The sequence below is a fragment of the Parasteatoda tepidariorum genome, chromosome 8, assembly GCF_043381705.1.
Source record: "Parasteatoda tepidariorum isolate YZ-2023 chromosome 8, CAS_Ptep_4.0, whole genome shotgun sequence".
NCBI classification, from domain to species: Eukaryota; Metazoa; Arthropoda; class Arachnida; order Araneae; family Theridiidae; genus Parasteatoda; species Parasteatoda tepidariorum.
This window is the reverse complement of record NC_092211.1, coordinates 57,461,285-57,489,228: the sequence shown is the minus strand read 5'-3', so window position 1 is coordinate 57,489,228 and position 27,944 is coordinate 57,461,285. Positions and strand designations below refer to the sequence as shown.

General features: G+C 30.9%; 1 protein-coding gene across 2 annotated transcripts in view; it reads right to left on the bottom strand.

Moving 5' to 3' along the window:
- Positions 1 to 592: 592 nt before the first annotated feature.
- Positions 593 to 27,944, bottom strand: part of LOC107454903 (protein turtle) — a 954,328-nt gene continuing 926,976 nt past the window's right edge. For both annotated transcript variants that reach the window (XM_071184031.1, XM_043039893.2), the window contains 9 exons: positions 21,888 to 22,184; positions 17,988 to 18,278; positions 14,143 to 14,430; positions 11,938 to 12,234; positions 11,163 to 11,288; positions 9,836 to 9,866; positions 9,353 to 9,462; positions 7,612 to 7,733; positions 593 to 2,424 (listed from right to left, as the gene is read on the bottom strand). In XM_071184031.1, coding sequence (XP_071040132.1) covers positions 2,203 to 2,424; positions 7,612 to 7,733; positions 9,353 to 9,462; positions 9,836 to 9,866; positions 11,163 to 11,288; positions 11,938 to 12,234; positions 14,143 to 14,430; positions 17,988 to 18,278; positions 21,888 to 22,184 — 1,784 coding nt within the window. In that variant the 3' untranslated portion in view covers positions 593 to 2,202. The remainder of the gene's footprint in view (positions 2,425 to 7,611; positions 7,734 to 9,352; positions 9,463 to 9,835; positions 9,867 to 11,162; positions 11,289 to 11,937; positions 12,235 to 14,142; positions 14,431 to 17,987; positions 18,279 to 21,887; positions 22,185 to 27,944) is intronic.

The window sequence follows — 27,944 nt, the reverse complement described above, 5'->3', positions numbered from 1 at the left end:
GTTTCTGTTTTTTTAACTTAAAATATCAACTGTACAAAATCACCTTTACTGGAGTGGCAGGGGTTCGACCTTCTACAGCTACACTGCTGAAACTCAGTGAGTACCTACGTTATTTAAAGTCAGTTCTACAGTCGGTCGCTGAGTAGTACCATGGGCACAGATGTCTGGAAAAAATGTCCTTTCCTTTCAGATATATGTCTAAATTGTGGAAGTAGTAGTGGTGATGCAATCTCTCCGAGGGGGTTCTGAGCTAAAACATGCTTTTAGCATTGCAGTTTTCTCTTGTGCATAAGAGGTGCATCTTTTTGACTAAATTTGCTAGGCCAATGGCTAGCGAGCATGACTTGCCCAAGTGCCATTAGAAACAACAACAGCAATTTGATTATAAGTTCAAAAGTTATTAAGACATTCTGTTTCTTTTTATTTATTTATTTTGTACATTGTCTTATAAAGCTTGAATTAGATGAAATATAAAAAAAAAGAAAAAAGCTTTCATTTTTAAAATACTACTAAAATACAACACAAATACCAGTTGTCCAAGACACGAAACATAAAAAGCAACAACAACTACAAAAAAATACACACAGCAGGAAACGGAATATTCATTTTTTTATTTTTCTATTTATTTAAAAAACGTGTTAGATTCACAATAGGACATCAACAATATTCTTATGAACATAGTCATTTGAGCCTCTGTCGTTCTTACATGCTACAATTTATAGATCTCGCAATCAATTTTTAACTTTCACATTGTGAAAAGAAATGACTTATACTGTGTAAAAAAAATCAGATATTGAAATAAAATTAAATATCTGAAACAAAAGAAAGAGAATATACCTAATGTGCTTCATCGATTGTCATACTCAACAATTGTAGTGTTTGGAATGGTTTTTACAAATCATCTTATTTACATATTTTCAAATTTTTTTTTAACAAAATTATTCAATAATGTGAGAAAAAAAAACTCTCTAATATTACTTGTAGACTTACTGACTCTCGTACTTTGCATCTCAGTCATTGTGAAAAGACTCGAGTGAATTCGTATTTATAAATCTCAATTATTTAATTTAACTAGAATCACAGGATTTTCGAATTTACACATATTTATACAAGAAAATTCTTTGTTTTTTTTCTGTAAGTACAAGGAGGCATACTTTAACAACATGCTCCACGACGACTAGATTGAAATAACGAAAATTAAATGTTTAAAACAAACTCAAAGTGTGCTTTCATTTAATGCATGTGCTCGCAAAATAAGCTGCTGCAACACATTTTGCTAGTTTGTTATAGAAAGATGTTTGCTTTACAAAAATCCAGCGCAAAAAACACATAGAATTTGACTTTAAAGATAAGGAAAGAAAATGAGAATGAAGATTTAATATAAAAAATCCACCGGGTTGTTTCTTCATCCCCAGTGAGATCTGGTAACGTGTATCAGCCGGTATAACTGGTACACTTTGAGAGGTTTTGGCTGAGCTCATTACCATAGCTTCTATAAAAATACACCACTTTTATAAATAAATAGTGTCAGGAATTTCCAGTTTCTTTCATTTAGAAAGAACTCATATCACTGATTATGAAGTCACTGAATCTGATGTATCATCAAGAAAAAATAATATCTTAAAATTTTTAAAATAATCAATGTGGTGCATTTTGGTTAATCAACCACTCAAGAAAAACAAAAATTCTGGAGAGGAGTTGAAAATATTAATGAAACTGGAACGTAATGTACCATTTTGTCAGGAATGTTTGAGTCTTAAAAAAAATCTTTATCCGGAAACCTTAACCTTAAAAAAAGTCGATCTAATCTGAAACAACTCACAGATATGCATCAAACATGATGATTAAAAAGCTCTTTCACCTTTCAACTTCAGATTCTAAAGCTCCTCGACACTAAATAGCCGAAGTTTGCAGCTTTTGACTTATTCGGTCTTATCTGCAATCAGACACAGTCGAGGACTTCTTAACAAGGCGGATTGGTGCCACGATTGTATGTCTGTTGTTGACCAAAGGATTTAAAGGTCCACAGAAGCTCAGATTTTTATTTGAGAAGGACCTTTTGCAAGGAGACAAATATCTAAATTCGGCACTTCATGTTTTACGTTGGCTTGCACTTTGCAAGGGCTGTTTTTCGAACCACCTTGCAGAGAAAATTTACTTAATTTTTGATAGATTCGGTATTTGTAAGTAGTTCTCCAGCTTTCAGACAGCACTTTCCCTCTTGTTCTTCATTAGGGGAGTGTCACAAGAGGTGCAACTGATTTCTTCATCTTCTTCAGAAGCACCACACTTAGAGGGGTGTATGTGTCGCTGAAGATCCAGCTTCGCGTACTCAGTGGGTGGATCTTTTCTTCGAACTGTCATCGTGGCGGCAGTCTGTTGGTCCAAGGGTAAAGCCAATTCTGCGTAAGTTACATCTTCTTGCTAAAATATTAATGAAAAGTTTTAGTTTGAACTGAAAATATTAAATGTATTTTATGAATTCTATTTAAATGATTCTATTTGCTTTAAATAAACAGATTCAATAAATATTTTTTAAAAAATTTTTTTATATACAAGATATCCCGTAAATATTGCGTCAAACTTCTAGGGAAAGTTTTTTGAAGTTATATTTCTTATGCGACTTCCAACAAGGTTTAACGCTACATTTTTATTGGCCGAGAAATCGCGTGGTAGGATCCAGTTTTCCCTCATTTATTTCCATACTGTTTTGGTTCTCACTAGCATAAAAATAATAAAAGTATTGTTTTTCCATAAATATGTTCTTAGTTTGTTTTGATACACACATAATTTAAAAGGGTGGTATTTTTTATTTTCAAATTTAGTGGATAACACTTGTAAAAAAAGAGTGAAAACAATCCCACGGACAATGCGAGGGATTCAAGGCTATGTCAAGGTACGTCTCTTGTGAATATCAATTGATTGTTTCTCTTCTGAAATTACATTATGACACATTCACATACATTATTAATACAAATACATTTTCCATGGCGAGACGATGAGGTAACCACAAGCACTTCCACTGGTTCAAGAGGTTCGCGAGGAAAAAATGCTCAATATTACAGAGCACGGAAGCGAGCGGAGCAGGAAAAAGAGTCGTTGAATACAACTAGTGATCCTTCTACGACTGCTGATTCTTCTACAATTAACGTCGCAGGTTGCGAAGTTTAACTTCTTCCGCGCAGAGGGACTCCACGCACTATTTTTTTTTCAAATACCCACCTGGAGAATGACCTTTCGTCATACAGGCATCTGAAGGGCAGATTTGTTGGCCACTCTTTCAGGGGCACCATATTCGGTGGGCCAACGTTGCTCCCACAGTAAGAACAGATAGGACAGAGATGGAAAGAACATCCATGCCTAGCCCGGGATTCCAAGCCAGGACCTTTCTGATGCAAGGCCAGTTCCCTGACCCCTACACAGGCCGGTCGGCACTGCTAGGGAAAGTTGCGCACATCATAAAGATTAAGTATTACCTAGGAAACCATGAACGGAAATGTCATCTTACGCTGCTAAGAGCGTTTGCTGTTACGGATTTATTGTTCGTGTGCCTTTGAACTCGTGCTTTCATTTTTCTAAAATATTTCAATTTCATGTTAAATTTGCGTTACTATTTTATTTAATGACCGTCGTTGAACTGCTTACTTAATTTTGTGTTTACGACTACTACTGTTCAAGTCCGTAACCTTCTAATTTTGAATCTATTACAGAAGACAAGGGAATTCCTGGATAAAGTATAGGGAGAAATTTGCCATCGTGGAGGACTTTTGATGCAACTAACCCGCATTTTTTAACATGGAGAGGAAAACCACGAAAATCTCCCATGGTAAGCCTGAAGGCAAGGGGACTCTAAACCACGATCCGTCTACCACTGAGTTTATTTTACGTTAGCAATGTGGTCGGTGCAAGGCGGGCGCGGAATTCGCGTTGAGAGCCATCGCTGGGATTCAAACCCATTCACCTCAATGGTAGGCGAACACTCTAGCCCCTATGTCATTATCCAGTTAGTCACCAAATCATTGAGCTACAATAAAACAACTAATACTATACCTATTAAACTACGATACCTTTAAATGGTACCTATTTAAAAACAGGTTTTGGCAATAATTAATGGAAAAAAGGTTAATTTAGATAAATAAAAGTATGTGATGTTCAAAGGTGCACGATGTAACAGTACATGATAGCAAAACGCCCTCAACTGCAAACGATAACATTTCCGGTCATGGTTTCTTAGGTAATTCTTAATCTTTATGATCTGCCCTACTCACTCTAGAAGTTTGCCGCAATATTTACGGACACCATATATACATAGATTGTATATATTCGAATTTTATGAGTAATTTGAGTCTGGAAAAATGGCCTTTAAATCGATGCTTTCAAAATATATCTCTTGAAGACATTGAAATCATGCAATTGTATTTACCAAGGGTATCAGCATTTATTAATACAACTTATTAACAAATTATTTTACTAAATAATACTTAATAATTATTTTAGTTATAGACAGTTATTTTACAAACTGACTAGCATATGTAGAGTTACTAATATTTCAGCTGCTAAGTTTTCTACTTTAGTGAAAAACTTAGCCTAGCCTCTTCTTTAGTTATTTTGCAAGCCTTGTCATGATGGCTATTCCTTACCAAAAAATGCAAGAGACCCATTTGTTGACATTTGCAGGGATAATAGATGAAGATCAATGGGACAGAACTGTTTATTCCCAATTTTTAATAAAGTGATCATTTATTGCATTTTGAGGTTCATCAAGTTTTGGCAAGTCAATAAAGGGAAAAATTAGTTCCACCCGAGATTTATTACATAGAAGATAAGTCGTACTCTGGAGAAACCTTTCCGTTCCCCGCAAAACCATTTTCTCTCCGAACCAGCTTTTATGGGCATAAACCGTTCTTCCCCTGTGATCTTTAATTAGTCCTAGTAAATGTTTCCAGTATGACATTGGTCCCGCAGTGGACTCATCGTTAAGACACGGCTCCCAGCAGCAGCATCCCAGCGAAGCACTGCGGGAGGGTGACCACTTGGAATAGTCTGTGTAGGGACCGAGGGTGTGCGGTATTGGTCCTCGTTAAACTGTTATACCGTAAAATGCTCGATTTCGAGTGCAGGTCGTCGGGCTACCGAAGCGGGGGTGCCAATCCCTCTGCAGAGGATCAAAATTGTGACGGCATGTCTTCGGATCATCCTCAGGGATGATTCCGAGACCGTCGCCAGTTGCCCATTGTGCAGCTCTAGTGCGACGTAAATGAACTACAACAGCAACAACCAGTATGACAATGTCTTCTTTTACAATGCAAACTCTTGATAGTGGTACTTCTGGATAATAAGGCGTAGGTTATAAATGATCTGTCCTTTTTCATGACCTAGACTCCAAAGAAAACGGAAAAGCTTCAGTTTTGGCAGAGTTATAGGCTACCGTCATTGAAACCTTCAGTAATATTAACACTAATGTTCTTCTGGGTGCAGCAAATGGTACGCAACGTCACGCATTTCAAAACATATCTAAACATGGTAGTTAAACTGGCTAGTGGTTTATTACGGCGGATTACTTTTTTCTCTCCCTTTCGTTTTATTCTTCTGTCCAGGTGGGCCAGGAAGTGAGTTAATCCCTATAAATATCTGTTTGGATATAGACTTTATTAATGTACAGTGCTAAAAAAAAGGACAAAAAACGGATTACCCTAAATACTTTTTGATCTAATGATAAAATTTTCACGTTATAGGGCGTAACGGCTCAAGGGGGAGAGTGTTCTCATATATGCTAATTAGTTAGAGCAGACAATATTTTAAGTAACGAAATCAGACACAGAAACGTACTTTCTCTAAATAAGCATACCTTTGATCCGCGAATTCGGATTTCTGACGCTCAAAATATAGTCGGTAACTCAAAATATAGTCGGTAACTGGAAAATATTGCCCAAATAGTTTGGTTAGGAGAGCGCTTCAAAGTTTGCACCCCTAATGTTAATTTCACCTTTTTTGCACATTTCACTACATCTCGAGCACTTTTTAAGCATGCACAAGATTATAAAAGTTGTTTTTCCTAACTTTTTTAAATAAAATAATAAAAAATAACAAATATTTACTGTAAGTCCTTTTTTGTATAGAATAATGGTCAAAACAATTTTGAATTGTAGTTGTATAGATTTTTTTGCATAATTTTCATGAACATATAATTTTGCATTTTAAAATATAGAATTTGAGTAAAATCAGTTAAATAAATTTCAAAGTGGTTGGATCAAGCTATTGGTCAAGAATGACATCACTACTTGTGGGGAAAGGAGATGGTATATATCCACGATTTTGGAAAATTAATGATAATTTTGCCTTAAATCAAGATAGTTTTTTTTTCTATATAATAATTTATTATTGATTTTATTACTGTCTCAAGATAATTACAATTATTTTCGTATCTGATTTTAGCCTAATATTTCCAACAAAAAAATAGTTAAATAAGAGATATGGCTGTTTATTAGAAAACAGTCAGGCAATTTATTGAATTTCGAAATGCACTAATGGCAAAGAAAAAAAAACAATAACGGTACTGCAGGGATTAAGTATTTATAAGACCTGATTGGTAATAAATATAAATACTGTGACTGCAGACAGTATTGAGTTTCGTTTCTACGGCAAACGTTATAATGTATAATACATCCAACTAAATAAATATTTCTTTTAAATATTGAAAACGTTCAAAATAAAATTAATTTGTGATTATTTCTATTAGAGTCAAAGTCATTGTAATCAAACGTATTACTGATATTACGTAAGAATGATATTAAAGGAATGAAATAAGTTAGGCTACAGATTTCGTTTTTACGTGTGCTCTTAAGTCAAGTAAGCGCCAGACGATACATACCATCTCCCTGCTGTTGTGGCTCATTCCTCATGGTCTAGCCACAAGCTAGACCTTGTCCAGGAGGTTGTCCTGGAGGATGTTCAGGAGGTCGTGAATCCTCAAAAAGTCTTATACAACGACAGGAGCAGTTATAAGGTCCTCATGCGAAAGTCCCACGAAGTGGAGGCGATGTTCTGAGGAGGATTGTGTTCACGTGTACTTGGTGCACACACGGTAAGATTTCTGTCCCTCAACGTATGTAAGCCTCCAATATATGTCCGCTCATGAGCTCTGAACAGCTCTATATTTTGAGGACATTACCAGGAGTTTTCCCTGAATACCAGAAATTGGAGAGAGTCCTCCATATTTTTTGATTTGCAATCTTAATTTTAGAGCTTATTTCAGAAAAGATTAACTCAACGTCTGAAGTTGATGAACCAGAGGCACCGCGTTATCGTCCTTATATCCATATATAGTGATGCCATTTTTGACCAATAGTATGATCCGTCTACTTTGAAATTTAATAGCTTGTCTAATCAGTTGTACCATTTTTTTCCAGTCTTACAATATCTTTTCTTCCTGTTTTTTTTCTTGCTTTTGTTTTTATACAGAGGAAGTTACTTGTTTATGGAATCGAAGCTTTTGATATACCCATTTTTGTACCGTTATTTGTGCTTTATATCATTTTTTCTACTTAGTAGCATTCTGTTCACCAACATTGTTAAGGATTTTTAAGATAATTGAAATAATGCTTAACTTACCCTTCTAAAAGCTGCGCATTGTTGAACTGACATGCTTTCAAGGCAAGGGTTTCTTGGTGGAGATCCCCAGTGACACACAGTACCAGCTGCTTTTGCGGGTGACACTTGGTCCTTTGGATCTTCTGCAGAAAACAATGATTTCATTTTTATAGTATGATCACAAAAATATAAAACCAGAGTTCTCGATATGAAGTTAAACATAATTTTATCAACAATTATTAAAATACAACTTTGCATCTAGTTTAAGTTATTGGCAATTAACAGATTTTTTTTTGGACAGTAGGATTCTTTCGATCTGTTGTCGTATTTTGAAAAATGCAGTAATTAATGCGCAGCCTATTATTACAAAGCTGAATTTTTTAAAAACTTTTTTAAGCTAGATTTGTTAGAATAGCTAGCTTCTAAATATTTTTTTTATATAAACTGCAATGCAATCACTTAATTCTTTTTTTATGAGTATCTTGGTTTAACTGACAACAAAGATAAAAGAAACAGCAATTGAAAGAGTTTCTTAATCTCTCAAAATTATAGATTTAACAATATATTTACAAATTTCAGAAAGTCATTTTTTCTAACAATGGTATACTTTAAAATAACAGTAAGAAAGAAGAATTCAAAATACTTTTCATAAAATTCTTGCGAAGTAATGAAATAATTTTTGTTAGAATGCTCAGCAGTAAAAAGATAGTATAATTGTGATTTAGAATTCCAAAATCTTGCTTTGATAAGTTCTTAATCAGTTGCTGTCAATTCGTGGTAAATATTGATATAGGTTAATATATTTATCTTAGGATGTCATTATTATGATTAATTATTAATGTAATTATCTTAGGAAAATTGTTCTTTGTTTAGAAATGTCTCTCACTGTGGAATGTTTCCTGATGAGAACATTTATGGAAGCATAATATAATTAATTATATAAAGTAATCTGATATAATATGGATAAGAAAGTGCTGCAATTATGTGCAGCACAGCAATTGAAAACAATTTTGAATTGTTTTTTGATCTTGTACACAGTATAATTGCTTTTTTATAGCAGTACATCTCAACCTGCAAACATTTTTATGAATATTTTCTTTTATATTTATGTTTTTGTTATTGTAAACTTCTAATGACTTAAAATGCCATCATTTTATAAAATGAAGAAAAATGATTGTCATTTGAAGAGAAAGGCCCGGCGTTTTTAGGCAAAGTGTAAAGTATGAGAATTTCCTACCTGTTCCTCTGAAAAGAATTTCTAGACATTTTATTGAGCGGTAAATACAAAAGTAAAATATCATAATGAATATATACTCATTATAAAGAATGTATGTAGACTATCATAGTCAATTTGTAGAATTCCTAAAGAGCGTGTAAAATAATTGATATTTCACACGAATATTTAGCCGATTCGTCATTATTTGTTCTATAGAATGTCTCGATTAGTGATCGGCAATCACGATTACAACTACCCAGCACTTAATCCAAATACAAGCTGTTGTCAAATCGCACAAATATCACATGGGACTCGCCAGCCACTATTTGTGGATCACTGACTGCCCTAAGCTATGTGTGAAGTGTTAATCATTCCATACTAAGCATATTTTACAAAGACTAGGCATTTTATAGAGTGCGTTTTATATAGTGCGAGATTTCAAACATTGATGGTAAAGTACACAACAAAATCATTCGAAACGTAAAATTCCCATGGTACATGAAATGGTTACTAAATGTGTATTTCTAATAATGAATAAATACTCACCATTTACAATAAAATGCTGCCGCGTGTTTATATTTGCTGGAATAATGTCTGGACCTTTTTCTTCACTGTCAGCTATATCATCTGTATCCTTTTTCAGAGGAGTTTGGCACCTGAATAAAAAATAAAAATATTATTAAATTGTTTTCATTTTGGGTACTTACACAACTAGATTTCAGCTTAGGTGTGATTATATGAAATTAATTTGCGAAGTTTTTTTATAATAATTACTTAAGTACTAATGCTGACTCAAACATATAAATTAACTTCTTAATCATGTAGCTATCTTTCTATATAATCCTGTTATTTCTATTTTAAATTATTCAAAATTTTTAGAACTTAAACGTTGCGTTGGATTTAAAATGAAAAATTATTTTTTATTATTTAATAATCAAAAAACAAATTATTTCGCTATTTATCACTTGATATTTTTACCTCAATGGCATTACTGTTTTTAATAATATTAATAGTTATAAAATTACTTACTTGTCTGGATTTTCAGGAGTTCTTTTTGTTACTGAAAGAAGAAGGAATAGTAAATATATGATAAAAAAAACATCATAAATTTTTATTATTTTTAGATCAGATTTAATTCAGATTAGTTATTTTTAGAACTTTTTTCAGCTTTTTGAAATAGTGCCTTTCTTCAGTGATTGTGGATTTCTTTTGCTGTTTAGTTATTTACACTTTTTATTATGAATTTTGTTAGAAATTTCTTTTTCTGATGTGTGTTAATTTTGCTTCAAAAATATTTATAAGGAAATACATCTGCAAAAAACTTTTTTCTTCTTTTTTACTTTTAGATATTTCTTTTTAAGAGAATTGAGAATTCAAATCTAACACAAAACAAAATACATATTTTTATAATCCCAAATAAATTACACTTTGTGACATTTTTCTTTATAAATCGTAACTAATTCATGCAACTCATTACGTTAATTAATTGTTTATTATGTAATTTTATTCCAAATGAAGATAATTCTTAAGGTAGGAAAATTTCAGTAAGGCTTCTGTTACAAAATACAAGGAATTTATGGCTGAAGTGAAAAACAATATAAAGTTCAAATGAAGGGCAGAAGTGGGCACACTATAATTTCGATACCGAAGCTATAGTATGCCCATTTCTGCTTTCGATTTGTGCTTTATTTACATTGTTTTGCACTTTAATCTAAGTAGCACAAAGCGTGCCCTATCCTTTAGAATTTTAGATATTTATGGTTTTCTAAAATCACTCGGGATATATTTTTAAATGAAACGTGAATACTACGCACCCTTTCAGTTTTCTATGTTAATGGATTTTAACGAATCATTGTCAAGTAGCTATTTTTGTGTTAATCACCACTGCCTACAAATCTTCAGCGTACTGAAATGACTCGTCTGAAATCATAAACTACCCTAGAACGCTAGGGAACATTAGAGTTTAAATCCAAATAAATCCGAAATGAAATTGTTTTTGAAGAAATGTGTACTATTTTAAAATTTTTCTATGAATAGTTTTCTATAAAAACGATCTCTGTTTTTGTAATCTTTCATATTTTCTTTAAACAGTTAAATTATTGTTTACATAATATCAAGAAATAGTCATTTTCGTCACTTATTTGTTAATTCTAGTTCAGTGAAAATCTTTGAAGTTATTGAACGTACGCACTGAAATTTTTCCATTCTGTGATAAATGTTTTTAATATTCAAACAATTGTTAGTTTTTTTAAACCTGGTAACAACCAACTTTTCAGCAAATAATTTTTTTTTTCGGAATTTTTTTTTTTTTTTTTTTTGAAATCGATGCGAGAGAATAAATTTTTTTCTAACTTACCTTTGTCTTTTCTTTGCTTCTTTACTCGTAAGTAGATAATTATTACTACTGCAACTAGTATCAAAGCTATAATAATTCCTATGAGTAACCCCAAAACAGGTCGAAAAATTATCATCCCTTGCATACCTGAAATAAATGTAAATAAAAATTATATAGAGTGTAGCATAAGAATAGTTAAAATTATTGAAGTCATCAACAAATTTATTTACTGTTGGTTGCTAAAATGCGAAAATTTATTTTATTCAATACATATCAAGGAAAGACAATTCAAATTTTAGTTGTTTAGCCACCGTAATCTTAACCACCATACATTAAATCGAAAATTTTTAAGCATTAAACAAACCATTTCTTAACATTGCAAATATGATAAAAATATTAATTTACTAGAGTAAACAATGAGAATAGCTACGTTTACTTTATTCATAAATTAAAAGTAAAATTGTAAGAAAATTAGATGAAAATGGTTTTTACTAATCAGGTATGTAAAATAAAAAAGTCCTACTGAATTTTAACATTTAAAGTTATTAGGACACTAAATATGCACTTAAGTTTAATTTTTTAAATAAGAAATTTGAAATTTAGTTGATTAAAAAAGACAACTCAATTTCTTTCTACTTAAAATGTTAAGTATTTGAAACACTTACTAGGGTTTTCACATTGAGAATCTGTTACAATTATTGAGAATCTGTTACAATTACAATTATAATTTATATCTGTTATAGTGAGAATCTGTTACAATTATTGTTTACGCATATTTTTTGTATAAAAAAATTACCTGTCAGTTTTTCTGGTTTTTGTAGAGTATTCGCCGCCATTACGATCGGAGAACTTTTTCCTTTATTATTTTTTGCAAACACTACTAATCGTAATAGTTTGCCACTGGGTAAACCAGACACATAAAACTGAGGCTGCAATGATGTAAAATTGCCATGTAGTTTTCTTCCGGTATCATCATATACTTCTAACTGAAATACTTGCATCAGACCCCCATTATATCCTTCAATGCACTCTACTTGCAAAGAGTCCTCAGTGTAATTTACAACTGTGCAATTCTGAAGAGGCTCTGGTGGCCCTAAAAATGAGATCACAGATTATTAATCAAAAAACAATTAAACAAATGAGATCACAGATTATTAAACAAAAGACATTAATGATCCAAATATTCTAATATATTTACAAATGTGATGATCTGGCGAAGGATATAAGCTGAGTCAATAAAATCAACAGTGCAATGAGTCCATAAAATCAACATGGCTTTTCAATGAATACAAGTCATCTTCATTGTTTTTTAAATTTTCCAAAAGTATTTGTGATAAACTAATTAATTACAATAAAATGACAATTTTGGTATAGTTTCAAAATTTTTGAACAAAAATTTCCGAAATGACATTATTAAAAAGGTTTTCTTGATGTTCCTTTGCCAAGGAAAATAAAAAAAGGGAATAGTTTAATTGTCTTACGCTTGAATAAAAGTTATAATTTTAAACTAGATGTAAGGAATTATTCCGGGCTTTAGAACGGGCAAATAACTAAAGTGTTTTAGAAGTTATTCTTTTTTTAAAAAAATCGCTAATTTGGCAACAATTTTCCACCTAGATGAGAATTATCAATTCCTTATTCCCATTCCTTATCCTATTAATTATCCTTTCTTTCCTTTTTTCGAAAATTTTTATGAGCCTAGATAATCCTACATTGGTGTTAAGCTGTTAATTATTAAAAAATAGACGACAAGCTCTTTTCCTTTTCTCAAAACTGTGGCTTTTCTCCACATTGGCGTTTTGTGCCACTCTCAGAATTAACATCGAGGACACTGGCTAAAGATTAGCCAAATTTAACCTAGCGCAAACTCGCATCAGTTGCACAAATAGCATAAAAATCATTTCACTTGAGGATAGAACGTTTAAAAAACAACCTTAACGATCATACATTCATGCGCAAAAATACAAATTTTGTTCTGAGAGAAAAAAGAAACCTTTCTTTGTTTTATTGACCAAGTAAAAAAGTTAAAGTATCTAAAAGTGCGCGTATTAACGTTTTCCGCCATATTCATGAATTTCAGTATTTTATTAATTAATGCATAAACTCAAATAATGGTAGTTAAATTATGAGAAAATTAAAATCAAAAGGGTTAATTTCAATAGCGGCTGATAAAGTTTCAGCATAACCCTTGCCAAATGTGGAAGGTCGGTTTTCAAATAACTAGCTGAATACGCTTACATAGAAGAAGCAATTTCTTTTAGATTGCTCATTGTGAACCCACCTTATTCTATCAATTGCATAGATTTAAAATTAAGTAATCGGAAAAGAGTTTGCAAATCTGCTTCCACCAAGAAACCAAACAATTTGAAGCACATAAATATTTTTGAAATTTAAGTGATTTTTCTCTTACAAATTGTACACAAAGAAGAATAAAAGAAAAGCCAATTTCACGCAAGCTAAAGTTCTTAACGACATAAAAAATTAAAATTGTAAGTCCATGAAAATGCACAGCAAGCGTCCTCTGCGTTGCTCTTTTTCTCGCGCCATTCAGTGGCTATCTTGTTCAAGACAAGAAAGTACAATCAAATCACGGTAATGCTATTACAGTTCATCGTTTACCTGGCGCTAATACGGTTAATAAGCATTAATCTCTGTATGATTTACAAGCATTCAAAACCACCACACTTGAAATCTAAGAAGATTCGTTTGAGTTATAGTGCGGCTTTCAGGAGAATTCCTCCAGTCACCCGTCTCGCGTCGTGGCAGGTATTATGGTTACGAAGAAAGGTCACTTCGAATAGGGGAGTGGGGTGAATAGTTTTGTCTTAATCTTAACGTAGGTCGTCGTGATTAAAAATATCGACATCTTCTTTCCTCCATTTTACCCCCCATTAGAATTGTGCTCTTGCTTGTTACCATAGCAACAGACAACCCCAGACTTTAAGTCTGGAGGTGATCTCTTCAAAGCCGCACTGTAATTTATAACCAACATTCTACTTACCAGCCGGAATGATTGTAAACACACAAGGCTCACGTTGACGTCCAACATCGTTACTTCCCCAGCATACAATAGATCCATAATCATCATCTGTATGAGGTCTGTAAGATACCGTACTTTTTGATCCAAAAGTTTTAAAATTTCCGAGATCCAAACTCTTTCCAGAACTGTTAAACCTCCATCTGAATGTTATATTCTCAGGATCAGCGTCAAGTTCACAAGTCACTCCAACAGTCTCAAAGAGCGCAACGCCATATATTTTCTTCTGATTAGGTTTGCATTCGGGTGCATCTAGAAGAAACATATTTCTTATTAAAATTGCAATTAAAAATCATCATCGTGAATTTTAAATTTTTGGTATACTGAAATAACTAGTGTTTTTTTAAATCACTCGACCTTCTATTAGTGTTTACATATCATCTTTATTTTTTCCCTTTCAGAGTTGACAGCACATTAGATCAGTATATTGGTGTAAGTATTGTCAATTACATTCGTCACAGTGCTCTATTTTGAAAGTTCAAAGTTATTATTATTTCACCCTTTCCTCGCTTCCATGCAAAAACGCATTCGCGTGAATACTATTCAGAATTATGGTATTATTTTTCCTTTGCACCTATATAGTAAACATATGGTTTCCATTTTAAATGGCAAAGATGAATATCATGACAAAGTAACTCAAATTAAAAGAAAAATTTCTTTTGTTCAAACATAGTATCCCTGTAAAATAGTTTTTTTTTTTTTTTTACGAAAAGAAATCATCTACAAGTTTTACCGAGAAAAATGACATATTTTTTTGTTTTACTTTTGAGTAATTGAAGCTTTACTTATTTGAATAAACTAATTTTTTAATACTAGTAGAATTACCTATTGGTGATAAATTTTTGAATTATCTATATATTTGTTGCCAGAATTTCCTTACATTTCAGAATTTCTTGCATTTTAAATGGATTTCCTGAAGATCATTGATTTTGAGAAAATTTAATCACACTTATACACCTTAAAAAATTTATTATAGTAATCATTGAAATTTTGCATGTATATTTTGTATAACGTTTGCGATGTTTTGAGCTAAAAGCAAAGATCTAAGTGTGAATTTCAAGTTTTGAGTAAGAATATTTAGAATTTTTCCTTAATATTAAAAAATCCAAGATTAAAAAATGCATTTAGTTCTATTTCATTGCCTTTTTAATATTTTTTAAAGGTTTTATTTTAAAACCCAAGTGAACAGATAATCACATTTTTATCTGAGAAAAAAGGAATATTTTAAAATTTATTCATTACAAATTGTTGCAGAGCTATTAGGATTAATTTCATTTCATTTTAAAACCAACTCTGAAAAGCCGGCCCGATTCCGAGCTTACGCCTGTCAAAGATTGATTCCGTATCCTTGTAGTTTTGAACTCAACCCAGAAGACAAAACTCCTGGATCAAGCATATAAGGACAAATTAACTTCCGTGGAGGACTTTTTGATGAAACAAACCGCATTTGAGTTAAATGGAGCGGAAAACCTTGAAAATATCCCATTGTCATCTCAGTGGCAAGGGCATTTGAACATGATACGCCTACCACTAGGCATAATTTATGTCAGCACTGTGGTCAGTGCGAGTCGGGAGCAGACTTAGTATCAATCAGTCACCCCTGGAATTCGAACTTGGGCCACTTCAGTACGCGCGAACCCTTGAATCACTGAGGCTCGACCTGACAAAATTGTAGCTTTGAAGCTCAAATATGCTCTTTCTTGAAAAAAAAATTATAAATTTTTAAACCATACTTTAAATTTACAATTATAGGAACCCTACTCCATAGGATTACTCATTATCCCTGCAAACATAAAATATTAAGAAAAATAGTTGAGTCTACCTTTGAAAAAAAAAGTCGTTGAAAGCAGTTGGATGCTTCAAAAATCTTTTGAAACTAACAAATGTGTATTTAAATCTATCATCCATCCACGTTATTAGATCTGCTCCAATTAATCTCCAATACAATCATCATAATCCATTGTTCCCTATTCATCTTTTGGAAATAGTGGGAACATGACGAAAAGTATTAAGAAGACCCCCGTGATTAATATTGCGAATAAAAGAAACTATTTTATCACGGGATTCATGTCATTGGATGACCATAAATTAAGGAGTTCCCGACACCGGAAATAAATGTCCATCTGCTCATTGGTTTCTATTAAGGGAAAGAAATTTATGACCGTAGCATTCTGAGATTATACTCAGATCCACATGAACTTTCAGGTCTTATTCTTAGTTCAAATGCGAAGAAACAATTTTTGATTTATACTGATAGGTTTGGTTTTTCCTGTGATAATAAGACACGATGTTCAAAAAAGTCATTTGTAATGTTATTGCTGGGAAAAATTTATAATATTTGTTTTAGGATAATTGACAATTGTTAGGATGTCTGAAATATATGGTCGGATTAATAAATGTTGCAAGTTTTTATGTGTCTCCAATGTTTTTAATAAATTCAAGATAAACCATTGTTCTTTTTTTTTGGTGATGACTTTTTTGCCCTTCTATTAAAATATATTCATGTAAGAATAGTTATGTATGCCATAATATATATTACATAAATTAAATACACATGCATATATACTTTATACGAGGATTTAATATTATTTAAATCTGTTAGGGATCAATTAAATGTTTATAAAATAAGGTTTTTATATCCATGTTACTTTTATTTAGAACAGGGAAACAAAAATTGCGTGTATGGAACAAAAATTGCATACATGAGATAAAGATTGCATACCTGACATAGAAACTAAAATCGCATACATGCAAACAAAAATACAGAAAACTAATGCTTTACAGCTTACTCAGAATGTAATAACAAATCTGCCAGCCAGTTAGGTGAATGAGGAAATGTATTCTAAATGATAGCAACATTTATGTTGAAGTCAATAATTCTCTGCTTCTAAAAATGCTTTACCCATCATTATAGATCGATCAATTAGTGATGATTTTGAACAGCATAATATTTAGAAATATTTTCCAATTTTAACTATTATTTTACCATCATCAAGTCAATCTTTCTTGATAATCGTGTAAGTTGTCAACTGTGTAAAACTTTATTCAGGGAAGTTACAATAACTTAATTGTAAAGATCGTATACTTGGAAAATACAGAAAGCTAAATCTGTTATTCATCAGCGATTGTAACACCCATTTGCTAGATTATGTGCTAGCTTATTGAATGTGAGGAGGGACAGTTACTTGAAAATTTATTTAATAAGGTTTAAATTAATAAGGTTTGATTGTTCAGTTTTTGATATGAGCTCACGATGTTTACTATAGTCATTTTTAATTCACAGTCAACATTAAATTTTGGCAAAAATTTTTAAAATTTTTTTTTTATTACAGAATGATGTATTATTTGAGAATGTTTCATCAGATCGATTTACTGTTGCCATTGTTTATTTTTTGTAATAAGCAATATATTTTTTTTACATTGCACAAAAAAAATAGTGTTAAGTTCAGTTTAACGGTCATTGTTAATAATATAATTTATGTTAAAAAATGACCCCAACTTTTTGATAAAAATAAATGTTAATTACTCCATAGGGATGGCTAGGTTGATGTTACACTAGAGTTATGGCTTTACTGGCTAGTAACTGTAGTACTGCTTGCTCCAGGGCAAATCACACACTTGAGAAGCATATTTTTTAAATAATAAAACTACATATGCAGCCACATTGAATTATTAATTTGAAATAAATTTTTCTCTTTTTGAAAATTTGCAAACAAAGCAATTACCACTATTCTTATTATACTTTTTTAAAACTGAAATTAAATAAATAACGCATTTAAACGGTAAAATAAAGTAAGAAAAACACTTACATCGAATCCTCAGGAATACCTCGTTGCTCCTTCCAGTACCTTCTGTATTGGTCGCCATGCAATAGTAAAGTCCACGATTAGTCCTTTGAACTTTCTGAAGTACAAGGGACTGATTACTAATGACGATTCCAGCAGAAGTATTTGTTCTGAGCTCTTGTCCTTTAAAGTACCAGCTAACCTCCGTTATCCATGGATTGGCGTGTATATTGCACTCAAAATACACGTCGTTCCCTTCCTGAATTTCACCTTTTTTGAAGGTGCTTCCAAGTTGTAAGGACACATGAGGAACATCTATAGTGTAGAGTCATTCCATTAGATTGATGAATTACCGAAAATGTTAGCATAAAAAGAATTTAAAAACATACTTTGCTAAGCTCATCTATGACCAGTGCTTTCAAATACTTTCAAATACTGTTCTTAAAATAAATACATAACTCATATAAATGAACCAACACAGATATTATGGATATTAATTTTCAAATTGGCGGGAAATTTAATATGTTGTAGTTCAAAGCATTTTAATTCTATATTTTCCCTGATACGAAATTCCAAAGCTAGATAGTTTCCGAGATCATACATAATCGTAATCATACATATCGTAATCATACATATAAATTCTCAATTCTCTAATTTTGTCACGACATTAACCAAGAAAATTGGAAAAAATGAGTTAATAATTTACTTTTAAGCATTGAAAGTTAGAATAAGAAATGAAAAAGCTAGTAGCTAGCCATGAAGTCCAACAGTAAATGGGCAGCTAGCTACTTCTTTACTTTCACTTAAACCAATGCTGCTTGCTTCAAGCATCTTACAGTGACCGTTGCCTATATCTCTTAATGTTCAAAGTTCCATCTCTCGAAAACTATCCATTTTTGGACTTTGTGTCAATGGGAACTTTTTTCACAGAATGTTTAGAACTGCAGCATATTAAATTTTCAACAAATTTGACAGAAAATTATTTTCCGTAACATTTGTGCGGAGTTCTTTTTTTTCAACATGCTAATTTTGCGTAATTTTTTTAATAGTATATACTTTTTTATTAAGCTTAAGAAATAACAGTACGCTAAGTGTCCATTTGATAGCATTGCAACTTTAAATTTAATATNGTTACTGAAACTGTTAGAATACATAAATTAGAACTCTTAAGTGCAAGGGTGCTTAAAGTCAATTGGAAGAGCCTTTAAGAACTAATAGCGAAAGCAAGCAAAGCAGCCTGAAACTCGTCATTAACTTTGGCTGATAGGTGCCATGGTTATAACAAACAACACAAATCTGACTAATGACCAATACGAAAGGATATGCCCACTCAGCGAGGAATGTGTAGAATGAGGTGATATTGGCGATAAACAGCAAACATTTAGGTTTACTTCAGCTATCAGCTTTCACTGAACAGAGAACAACCGAGTCGATGTTTAAGAATGGTTCTTATGACATAGTATATAATAAGATCCGAGGCATTTTTTTTCTCTTTTGTGGTGAGTTTCTTATGGGTTGTCCATTTTTGATTGGTGCCATCTATATTAATATTGTAAAAGTTACACTTTAGAGAAAATGGAAAGGACTGTTTAATTATACGAAACTTTATTATACAATATAATTATAGGACAGGTTTTTTACCAAAGATAACTTAAATAGTTATGAATAGTTAATAATTAAAATAGTAAGAGCTTCTTTCACTCATGATCTAAGCCAGCTATAAATAAAACTGTTTAGCTATCAGTTTTTATTTTCTTCCATCTTGCTTTCAGCACTGTTTCAGACATTTCAAAAGTGAGAGCTTTTGGATAGAATGTTTTGGATTTTTGTGATCAATTCAAAACTATTTAGGACTCAGGCTCGTACAGTAAAGTGATTTTATTGGATCTGCTAATTATTTACGCAAGTTCAACTCAATTATTTACGAGGATACACGTTCGCCTGAAACCAATTACATACGTAAGTCACGACTTACGTATGTAATTGGTTTCAGGCCGTTAGCCACTTTCTATTCCGCGTTATAAAACACTCATTATTTGTATTGTTAATGTAAGGGAAACATACCACTACACAATATTATTATTGTATTTTATTGAAATTTTGAGTAAAAATAGTTTATTTATCTTATTATTTATTTTATATGACGAGTATAAGCGTCATATAGGATAGAGAAGGGTTACGACAGATATACTCGTCAAACTTGCTTAAACGGTTAAGGCAATCAAGCTATGACTCGTTTATTTTCCTTCAAAAAAATCCTTAAGAATTTATAATTCGACAATTTTTAGCACCTCGAAACACTATTTTGATTGTACCCTTAATACATTATTTTTGAATTTTGGATTTTTAAATCCAATTTGTCTTCTCTCCGATAATTTTACGTAAACTAATATTAATAATTCTTAAATTAGGTTAATAGGACATTAATTAATATATATTAAATGTAATTAATATTTTGAAAACATTGCAGTCACACAATTCTAAGTTTATTTTATATATTTCGCTTAAATTTATCAAAATCTAAGATTAAAACATTAGTATTATTTAAGCTAAGCAAAAATAGAAATAAGGAAAAATAAAATAAATATTTACTACGTTATTATTAAATTAAGTTATTTTATTACCAAAGAGTTTTCTTCATTATTAATTTATATTTTTATTTTATCTTCAGATTCAAAATCAAAAATACTTTTCGAAAATACTTTTTTCTTCTCTTATCAAAACGAAAATTTATGTATTTTCTTAAGTTTAACGCATTGAATTATAACTAAAAAAAAATAGAACAGATAGAAACTCACATAAAAATATCGTGTAAATATTATACAGTGTAAATAAAAGTAGAAAATCTGTAATCATAAAAATAGTACTACAAGTATATGTTTTGCTTGATATACTGTGAAAATGTTGTACTTTATGTAAGTTGTTGAAGTGTAATTCCTTTGAGATAAAATAAATTTTGAAGTCAAATTATTGTTTAAAAAATTGGAACATTCTAGGAAAAAAAACAAGCAAATCTTTTGCCATAATTAACAGCATATTCTTCGAGATCAAAGTTTTTGGTAAAAAAATTTAATATGAATTGAATATGACTCAAACAAATAATAATTTCGCAGGTTTCCGACCAATATCTGTAAAGTAAATTTTAAGCATTGCTTTCGTTTTGTGATGTTGCGTATTCAAAATAAAATTACGTTAAGAGCTCTACAAACGATACTAATCCTCTAAGACAGTCAGAATGAGAAAGAAGTGCTTCCCAGGCCTATCCTCTCTGAGTTTGAACGCACTAAAAAGTACGCAAACGTACTAATTCATGAAGTTATACGAGAATACCGTATTGAAATCACGTTTGTTCAATCTTGGGTGGCTATACTCAGAAAGGTTCGTTGGCTATACTCAGAAAGGTTCGTTTTATATCTGATAATTTGGGCTTGAATGGCGAATCGCTTGATTACGTACGTGTATGTGGGATTTGTACAGTTGTCACATCAGTGGTTTGGGTCCTCCGAGGGGCTTGTGATACCTTTTACCCAAGGACGAGGGAAGAAATCTTCTTCACTTTTGGAGATGGTATGTGGTATGTTTTCCCCCCTTTTTCTAAAGCTGAATCTAAAGTAACAACCTAAGTAAATATCTCGCACTCTTCGAGTTATGCAAAGCGCAAGAAACCTCCGTTGATGACCCTCCAAAATCGTGGTGGTCTACTAATAACTGCAGAGGTCAAAGAAATTGCAAACGAAGTTAAGAAAAACAGTGGGAGGATAAAATAGTTTAACGCTCGTCACCTACTTCGCTCTTACGATCAGCGATTCCCTCTCATGCTTCACTCCCCCAGTTAGAAACAAATGCTCCTCATAAGACCTCTATGTCTTCTTCTTGAGGTTAATATATAGTTAACTTGCTATAAGATGTTAATGATTTACTTACAATGTATCTCTAAAGTCCATCCATCAGACTCAGCACTTCCTGGGATCACCGGATTATGAGCTCTACAGGAGAAGTGTACATTATTATCTTGTACTGTTGGAGTAAACCTGAAGATACTCGTCGTTACATCACCAGCTTGTGTTGATTTGTCGTCTGGATTCTTTAGTTGCTTGTTGCTTTTCCACCATGTTATTATCGCGGGTGGCCTTGATCCTGCAGCTATGCAAGTAAATTCATATTCTTGGCCTGAGCTGAGAGGTTGCCGATTTGGATCTATTCGCACATCTACTGGTTTCACTGAAAAAGTAAAATTTTTACGATTAAACCATTTCTGTAAGATGTGGATTTATGTGATATGTACTAGATTAATAAAATCGGACTAATGAATTGCATTCAGTACATATCTTTATATGCAATACTGCAATTAATTACGTTTTCTCGAAAATTGTGAAAAGTAATTTATCTATTGCAAGTTATTAAAGAACGAAATAGTTGTAGTTTCTAAATGATAATTTAGCAAATTTAAGAAAGTTAGCTTTAAAGTTAGAGCAGAAAAGAAACATTCAGAGCAGAAAAGAAACATTGATTTTTATATTTATTTCTCATCTCGCAAGCTTCGAGTAGGTGAAACTAAAAATTCCTAATATTTAAAATACCTTACAGATCTCGCACTTCAGGTATTTTAATTTGTTACAAAAAAAAGTTTTCTAAGATTTATAAGGTTCACTAAGGTTTTCTAAGAAAAAAAAAGAGTAAGATCAATTTCCATCTGTTTGTTGAATAGTGCTCATGGAAATGTTTCCATTACCAAAATCCCGAACGCTACTTAATACGAGTATATTCATCCACTGATATCTCCAAAAATTTAAAATTTTAATTCATAAAAATAAATTTTTATTTAAAATAAAAAAATGCAAGGTGGAGAGCGAAAATAAATTACCACAGAAAGTCAAAAAGCAATGAGGTAAACAGGACAGAATAAATAACCTACACAGCATTGCGTATTGTTCGACTATAATCAAGGTAATGGCCCTGTTGCAGTGCCTGTGCAAAGTGAAAGCGAGATTCTCAGTATGGTCCCGGAGTTTGTTGGACTTTTCAGAGGTTTGAACATTCAATGTTACGTGGTACTATTACTCCCTGTTGGCATTGAAGGAAGAGCTGTAAGGAAAAAGCGACCTGCCTTCTCATACTAGGTGCTCTGTTTTTCCAGGACAATGCGACACCCGGCGACGCAAAAGTATATTGCGACTTTTGATTGGAAGCTCTTTGATCTTCTGTCATACAGTCCTGATCTCGTATCCCGTTATTTCTGGCAATGAAGAAGAATCTCAGCTGATGCCACACAAGTCGTTAAAAGCATTTTTTTTTCTCAGAATCCGAATTTTTTTTCTCCTGTGGGCTTTTTGAAGCTAACGAAGCCGTAAGAATTTTTTTTTACCATACTTGATAATTATATGTAAAAATAAAGTAAATATCTCAATGAAATATTATTAATTATAAATATTTATAGTTTAATATTAATAATTAAAGTATCTCATTATATATATACAAGGAGGTCAATTTCTTTTTTCTCCTTTTATTTTTTTTTCTTAAAAAATGCCGCGTACTACCTGCTTCTATTTAGCTTTTCAATTATGAAAGTGACAAATATATTAGAGTGGTAATTCTGGGCACGATAATAAAAAAAGCAATATTATTGCTCACAGGTTATAAAATACTTGAATTTTGACAAAAAGCTTCAATTCTTTTAGTTTTTTTATAGTTATTTTTGCCCTCTTTAGTAATGTATATTCGATGTAATCATATAGGTTGTTCTAGAAAATTTACAGAATGTAAAGCTATGTATTTAATAACAAAGCAATATCTGTACACACCTATTGTCTGTGTCACATTTCAGTGGATTGTAAAATTGTGAGAAAATTTTATCTCGTATTTTGCACTTGCTGCATACCCAATAAAATACCATAGAAATTTGATGATAGGATCTCTAATATATTTTCGATTGAATTAATCATGTTTATCTCTTAATGTTTTGGCTGTCTAACTGATCTACACATAAACAATCTGAGAAGGACCACACTGGATCACAAAAATTATTTTTATCCAGATAAAGAACGCTTTTGTATCAAAACATAAAATATTATCTATACAAAGTACTTAGAATATTCAAGATGAAGCCGTTAAAAAGTGAATATTGTGTTTTAGCACTGAACTGAATAAAGAAATAAAAAGTTATGAAGCTGTTCTGTATTTTATTTTGAGCACTATGTACAAATTGCTGTTGATTATATAAATGTCAATTAAACCAGGTTAAATGTATCTTTTAAAGCAGTTAAATAGTTCTAATATCCTTATTTTTTAATGGCTTTTTATATCCTCTTTGAATAAGGTCGAGGGCTTTAATTCTTGCTAAACACAGCAAATTTTTTTATTATATTTCACTTCTTAAAAAAGAAAAATATAATTAAAAATTGGTATTTAAATCGTATTCGCGGATACATCCACTGCCACTAGAGACTTTGGACAATGTTCAACACTTGATTCTTAAGGTTCCATCTAAAATAATTTATACCAAACTTTTTTTTAAAAAAAATGTCTGGTAAACAAAACTTCTTCCGACGACTAATATATTTTATTAATAGATTTAGCTAATTAATAAACTTAGTTACGTAACAATATAACTAAAGTTTGCGCGAACAAATTATTTTAAAACTTCATCTATTTAAAAAATAATTTGTTAAAGATTTCAACAAAAGTATTGCTTTAAATTTAACCTAAAACACTGGTTTCAGATAATGTATTTAATTTAAATAAAAAAGTTCATGAATATTTAAAAAACTTAAACATTGAAAAATTCATAAGCAATTTTATTAAAATGATTTGCTTCTTTTTTACGGAAAAGATGAAGAAGCTTAAAGTTTTGAAAAGATTAAATCAGTTAATTAACGCAAATTATTAATATTATAATTATAAAAAATTTAATATCTTCGTCACACAAGGTGTCTTACGTTAAGAAATACAGAATTATGGAAATAAATAAAAAAAAACATAATGAAAAGTACTTCAAGAAAATATTTTTAAGAGAATGTAGCAATTTTTACAGCTCAAAAAATGTATTCAAGCTAATTAGTTTTGAAGCTCAATTATAATAATTTAAAATTGTGAGCATGAAAATTTAAAAATGACTCTGATTTTTTTTAAGTCAATAATGATCGATTATTAAAATTAGTGAGTTAGAATGTTAAATAAAACAAGCATTAAAAACTTATAAATCCTGTTAATTATGATGTTAAATTTATGCATCAAATGAAAGTAAACGTCAGAATGTTGCGTCAAATTTTAAGTTTAGTAATTAATTAAATAACTTTCAAGATATTTGTTGAACATAAACTAAGAGAATTTATAAATTAAAAAGATAAATTTTGAACTGTCAATTGCAGTATTTTTTTTAGTGATTTGCTATTTCAACCAATGTTTAGTTACTTTAATGAAAAATATATTTATGTTATGAATTGTATATATTGCATTTGTATTTTTATCAGTAAGCAAACTTGATATGAAATGTTACTTTAAAATCTTTTAAATTTCTATTTGTAAAAGAATGTTGAATTAAATTTTATGCAACTAACAACATAATTCTTAGTATAAAAATGTCAGGTAGAATATTATTTGTAAAAAAAGTAATTTGAAAATATATTATCACAAAATAAAACGATATAATCACAAATACCACATAATCTGAACGTCATGATAGTAAACGTCATATGATCCGAACGTCATTATAGTAAACGTCATGCGATCCGAGCCTCATAATAGTAAACGTCATATGATCCGAACTATCAGGATCATTAGCCAATTTTCATATCAGGGTTTTGCAACAAGCATACGTATTACTTTTAAGCTCGTTACATAAGTTTTTTAACTATGATTTTTTTTTGTAATTTATGAAATTTTTTTACAATTTTGCTATTTTAGTTACTATATTTTTAGCAGCAATTTGTGCCAAATACATCTATATTTCAAAAGTTTGAAGAATAACGCTTTTTATTTTAAAAATTACCACTTTACATTTTTTTAATCTCTAAATATTGACTTAGCTGTCATCGCAAATGTATACAGGATGCTCAATAATAACTGCTCTTACTATCTATTTTTTTATCATGATCATAAAATAGATGGAAAATTATAAACATTTTTAGGTTGCTTTTTAATATCGAAGCGAAGAAAGAGCAAACATTTAATCAATATCAGATAAATTACATTTTAAAAAGAGAGAAGGATTAAACACTAAACTAGGCTGTTTGCTGGAAGTAATTTAAAGATGATTTTGCAAATCACATTATTTATTTCAGGAAACTGAAAAAGTTTTTGTATTTTTGATCCACCTTTTTCAGTGTTGAAATTTGAAACAGTCTCATTTAACAATTTTCCTCTCAACAATTTCCTCAAGCAATCAAGCAGGTCTTTTAACCACGTCTTCTTTAATGGTGATTCCTTAGATTTTGATATTGATGGATTCTAATGTTTCGTAATGCCTAATATTAGTTATTATATTTATCGCAATATATTTTGTTAATATATACTTTTCCTTCAAATGTCTTAGTACTAAATATGAATACATAAACATATTTCTTCTCATTCATAAAAAATCAAAAAGGAAATGATTAAAAAATTTGTAAAATTTTAATCGTAATATCATTCCAAGTGATTTTTTCCCATTTATTTAAGACCTGTGATCCTGGTCATAGCTTTAACTTCATTTTTGGCGAATAATAATAGTTCAAGCTTAGAGTGACGATTACAGAGCCCCCCTACAGTCCATTTATACTTTATAAAAAGTCAAAGTCAATTAAGATATCAGCATTTATTGGAAGGTCATTTTAGTTTACTCCTTTTTAGAGTATTAGAATTAAATGAAAAAAAATATATAAATTTGTAAAATTAATTAAATTAAAGAAAAAACTGGCATAACAATATCAATAAACAAGATGAATTCGCTGTTAAATATTATACAACTCATAAGCCTTAAAACAATTATGATTATAAAGTATCTATGTATCAATAAAACATGATCATGCTAATCATGCTTTGCAATTAGTTACGAAATATCTTAATACGCAAATGTAAATAACTGGAGAACGATAATTCTACTCATATATGCACGAAATAAAACATTAAATAATTATTTTAAAACTTACTCGAAAATCACAATTAACAAATAAACCTCGTCCTATAAGTTTTTTTTTCTCTTAATTTTGCTCAAAAGCAAACTAGAAGTTATTAGTAAATGTTCATCCTAACGCATTGAATATTTATAAATCACTGGGATATACTGGAATCATTATTTTGTTCGCATATCGTAGACCTGAGTTTCACACGAGCGTTGCATAAATCTATGTCGTGTTCGGTATTATAAATTATTAGAGAATATTCATTCATCATTTGCCTTGAATGAATAATGAATCAGTGACAGTCATTCTAGGATATTTAACATAACTTGGGTTGTTGAAGGAAATGTCTATGAGTGTAGGGTACTAAAATAATGAATAAATAATTTCCTTGCTGACTACTTTCAACGACATTGTTAAAATTAAATTCAATTTGCAAACTTCAAATTTTTAATGAATTATTTTATGATGTACTTAAATAATTTAATTAGAGAATTTCACATGAGAGAGCTTAAAATACCCTATTGAAATTTGTTGCCATAAGGAAGTTTTAATTTGTAATATTTCATACAGCAATGATTAAAATTTTCCTTGAATGTTTGCAATTAAAACTTAACTTTATCTACATTTAAAAATATTGATTGTTTGCGATAATAATACACGGTAAAGTAACTTTGCAATGGGATAAGGCTTGAAACAGAAACAGTGATAATGTGTATTGCTTTAACGTGATAAAGCGTTAAATGATGTTTTTATTCACACAACAGCCAGTTGCTGGCCAAAATAGTTCCCAATTTCATGTCCAACGGCATAAAAGAGTAATATGTTAACATTGCCAGAAAATTACTTTTCATTTCCAGCAAGGTGGTACCCAATGATTGGTAGC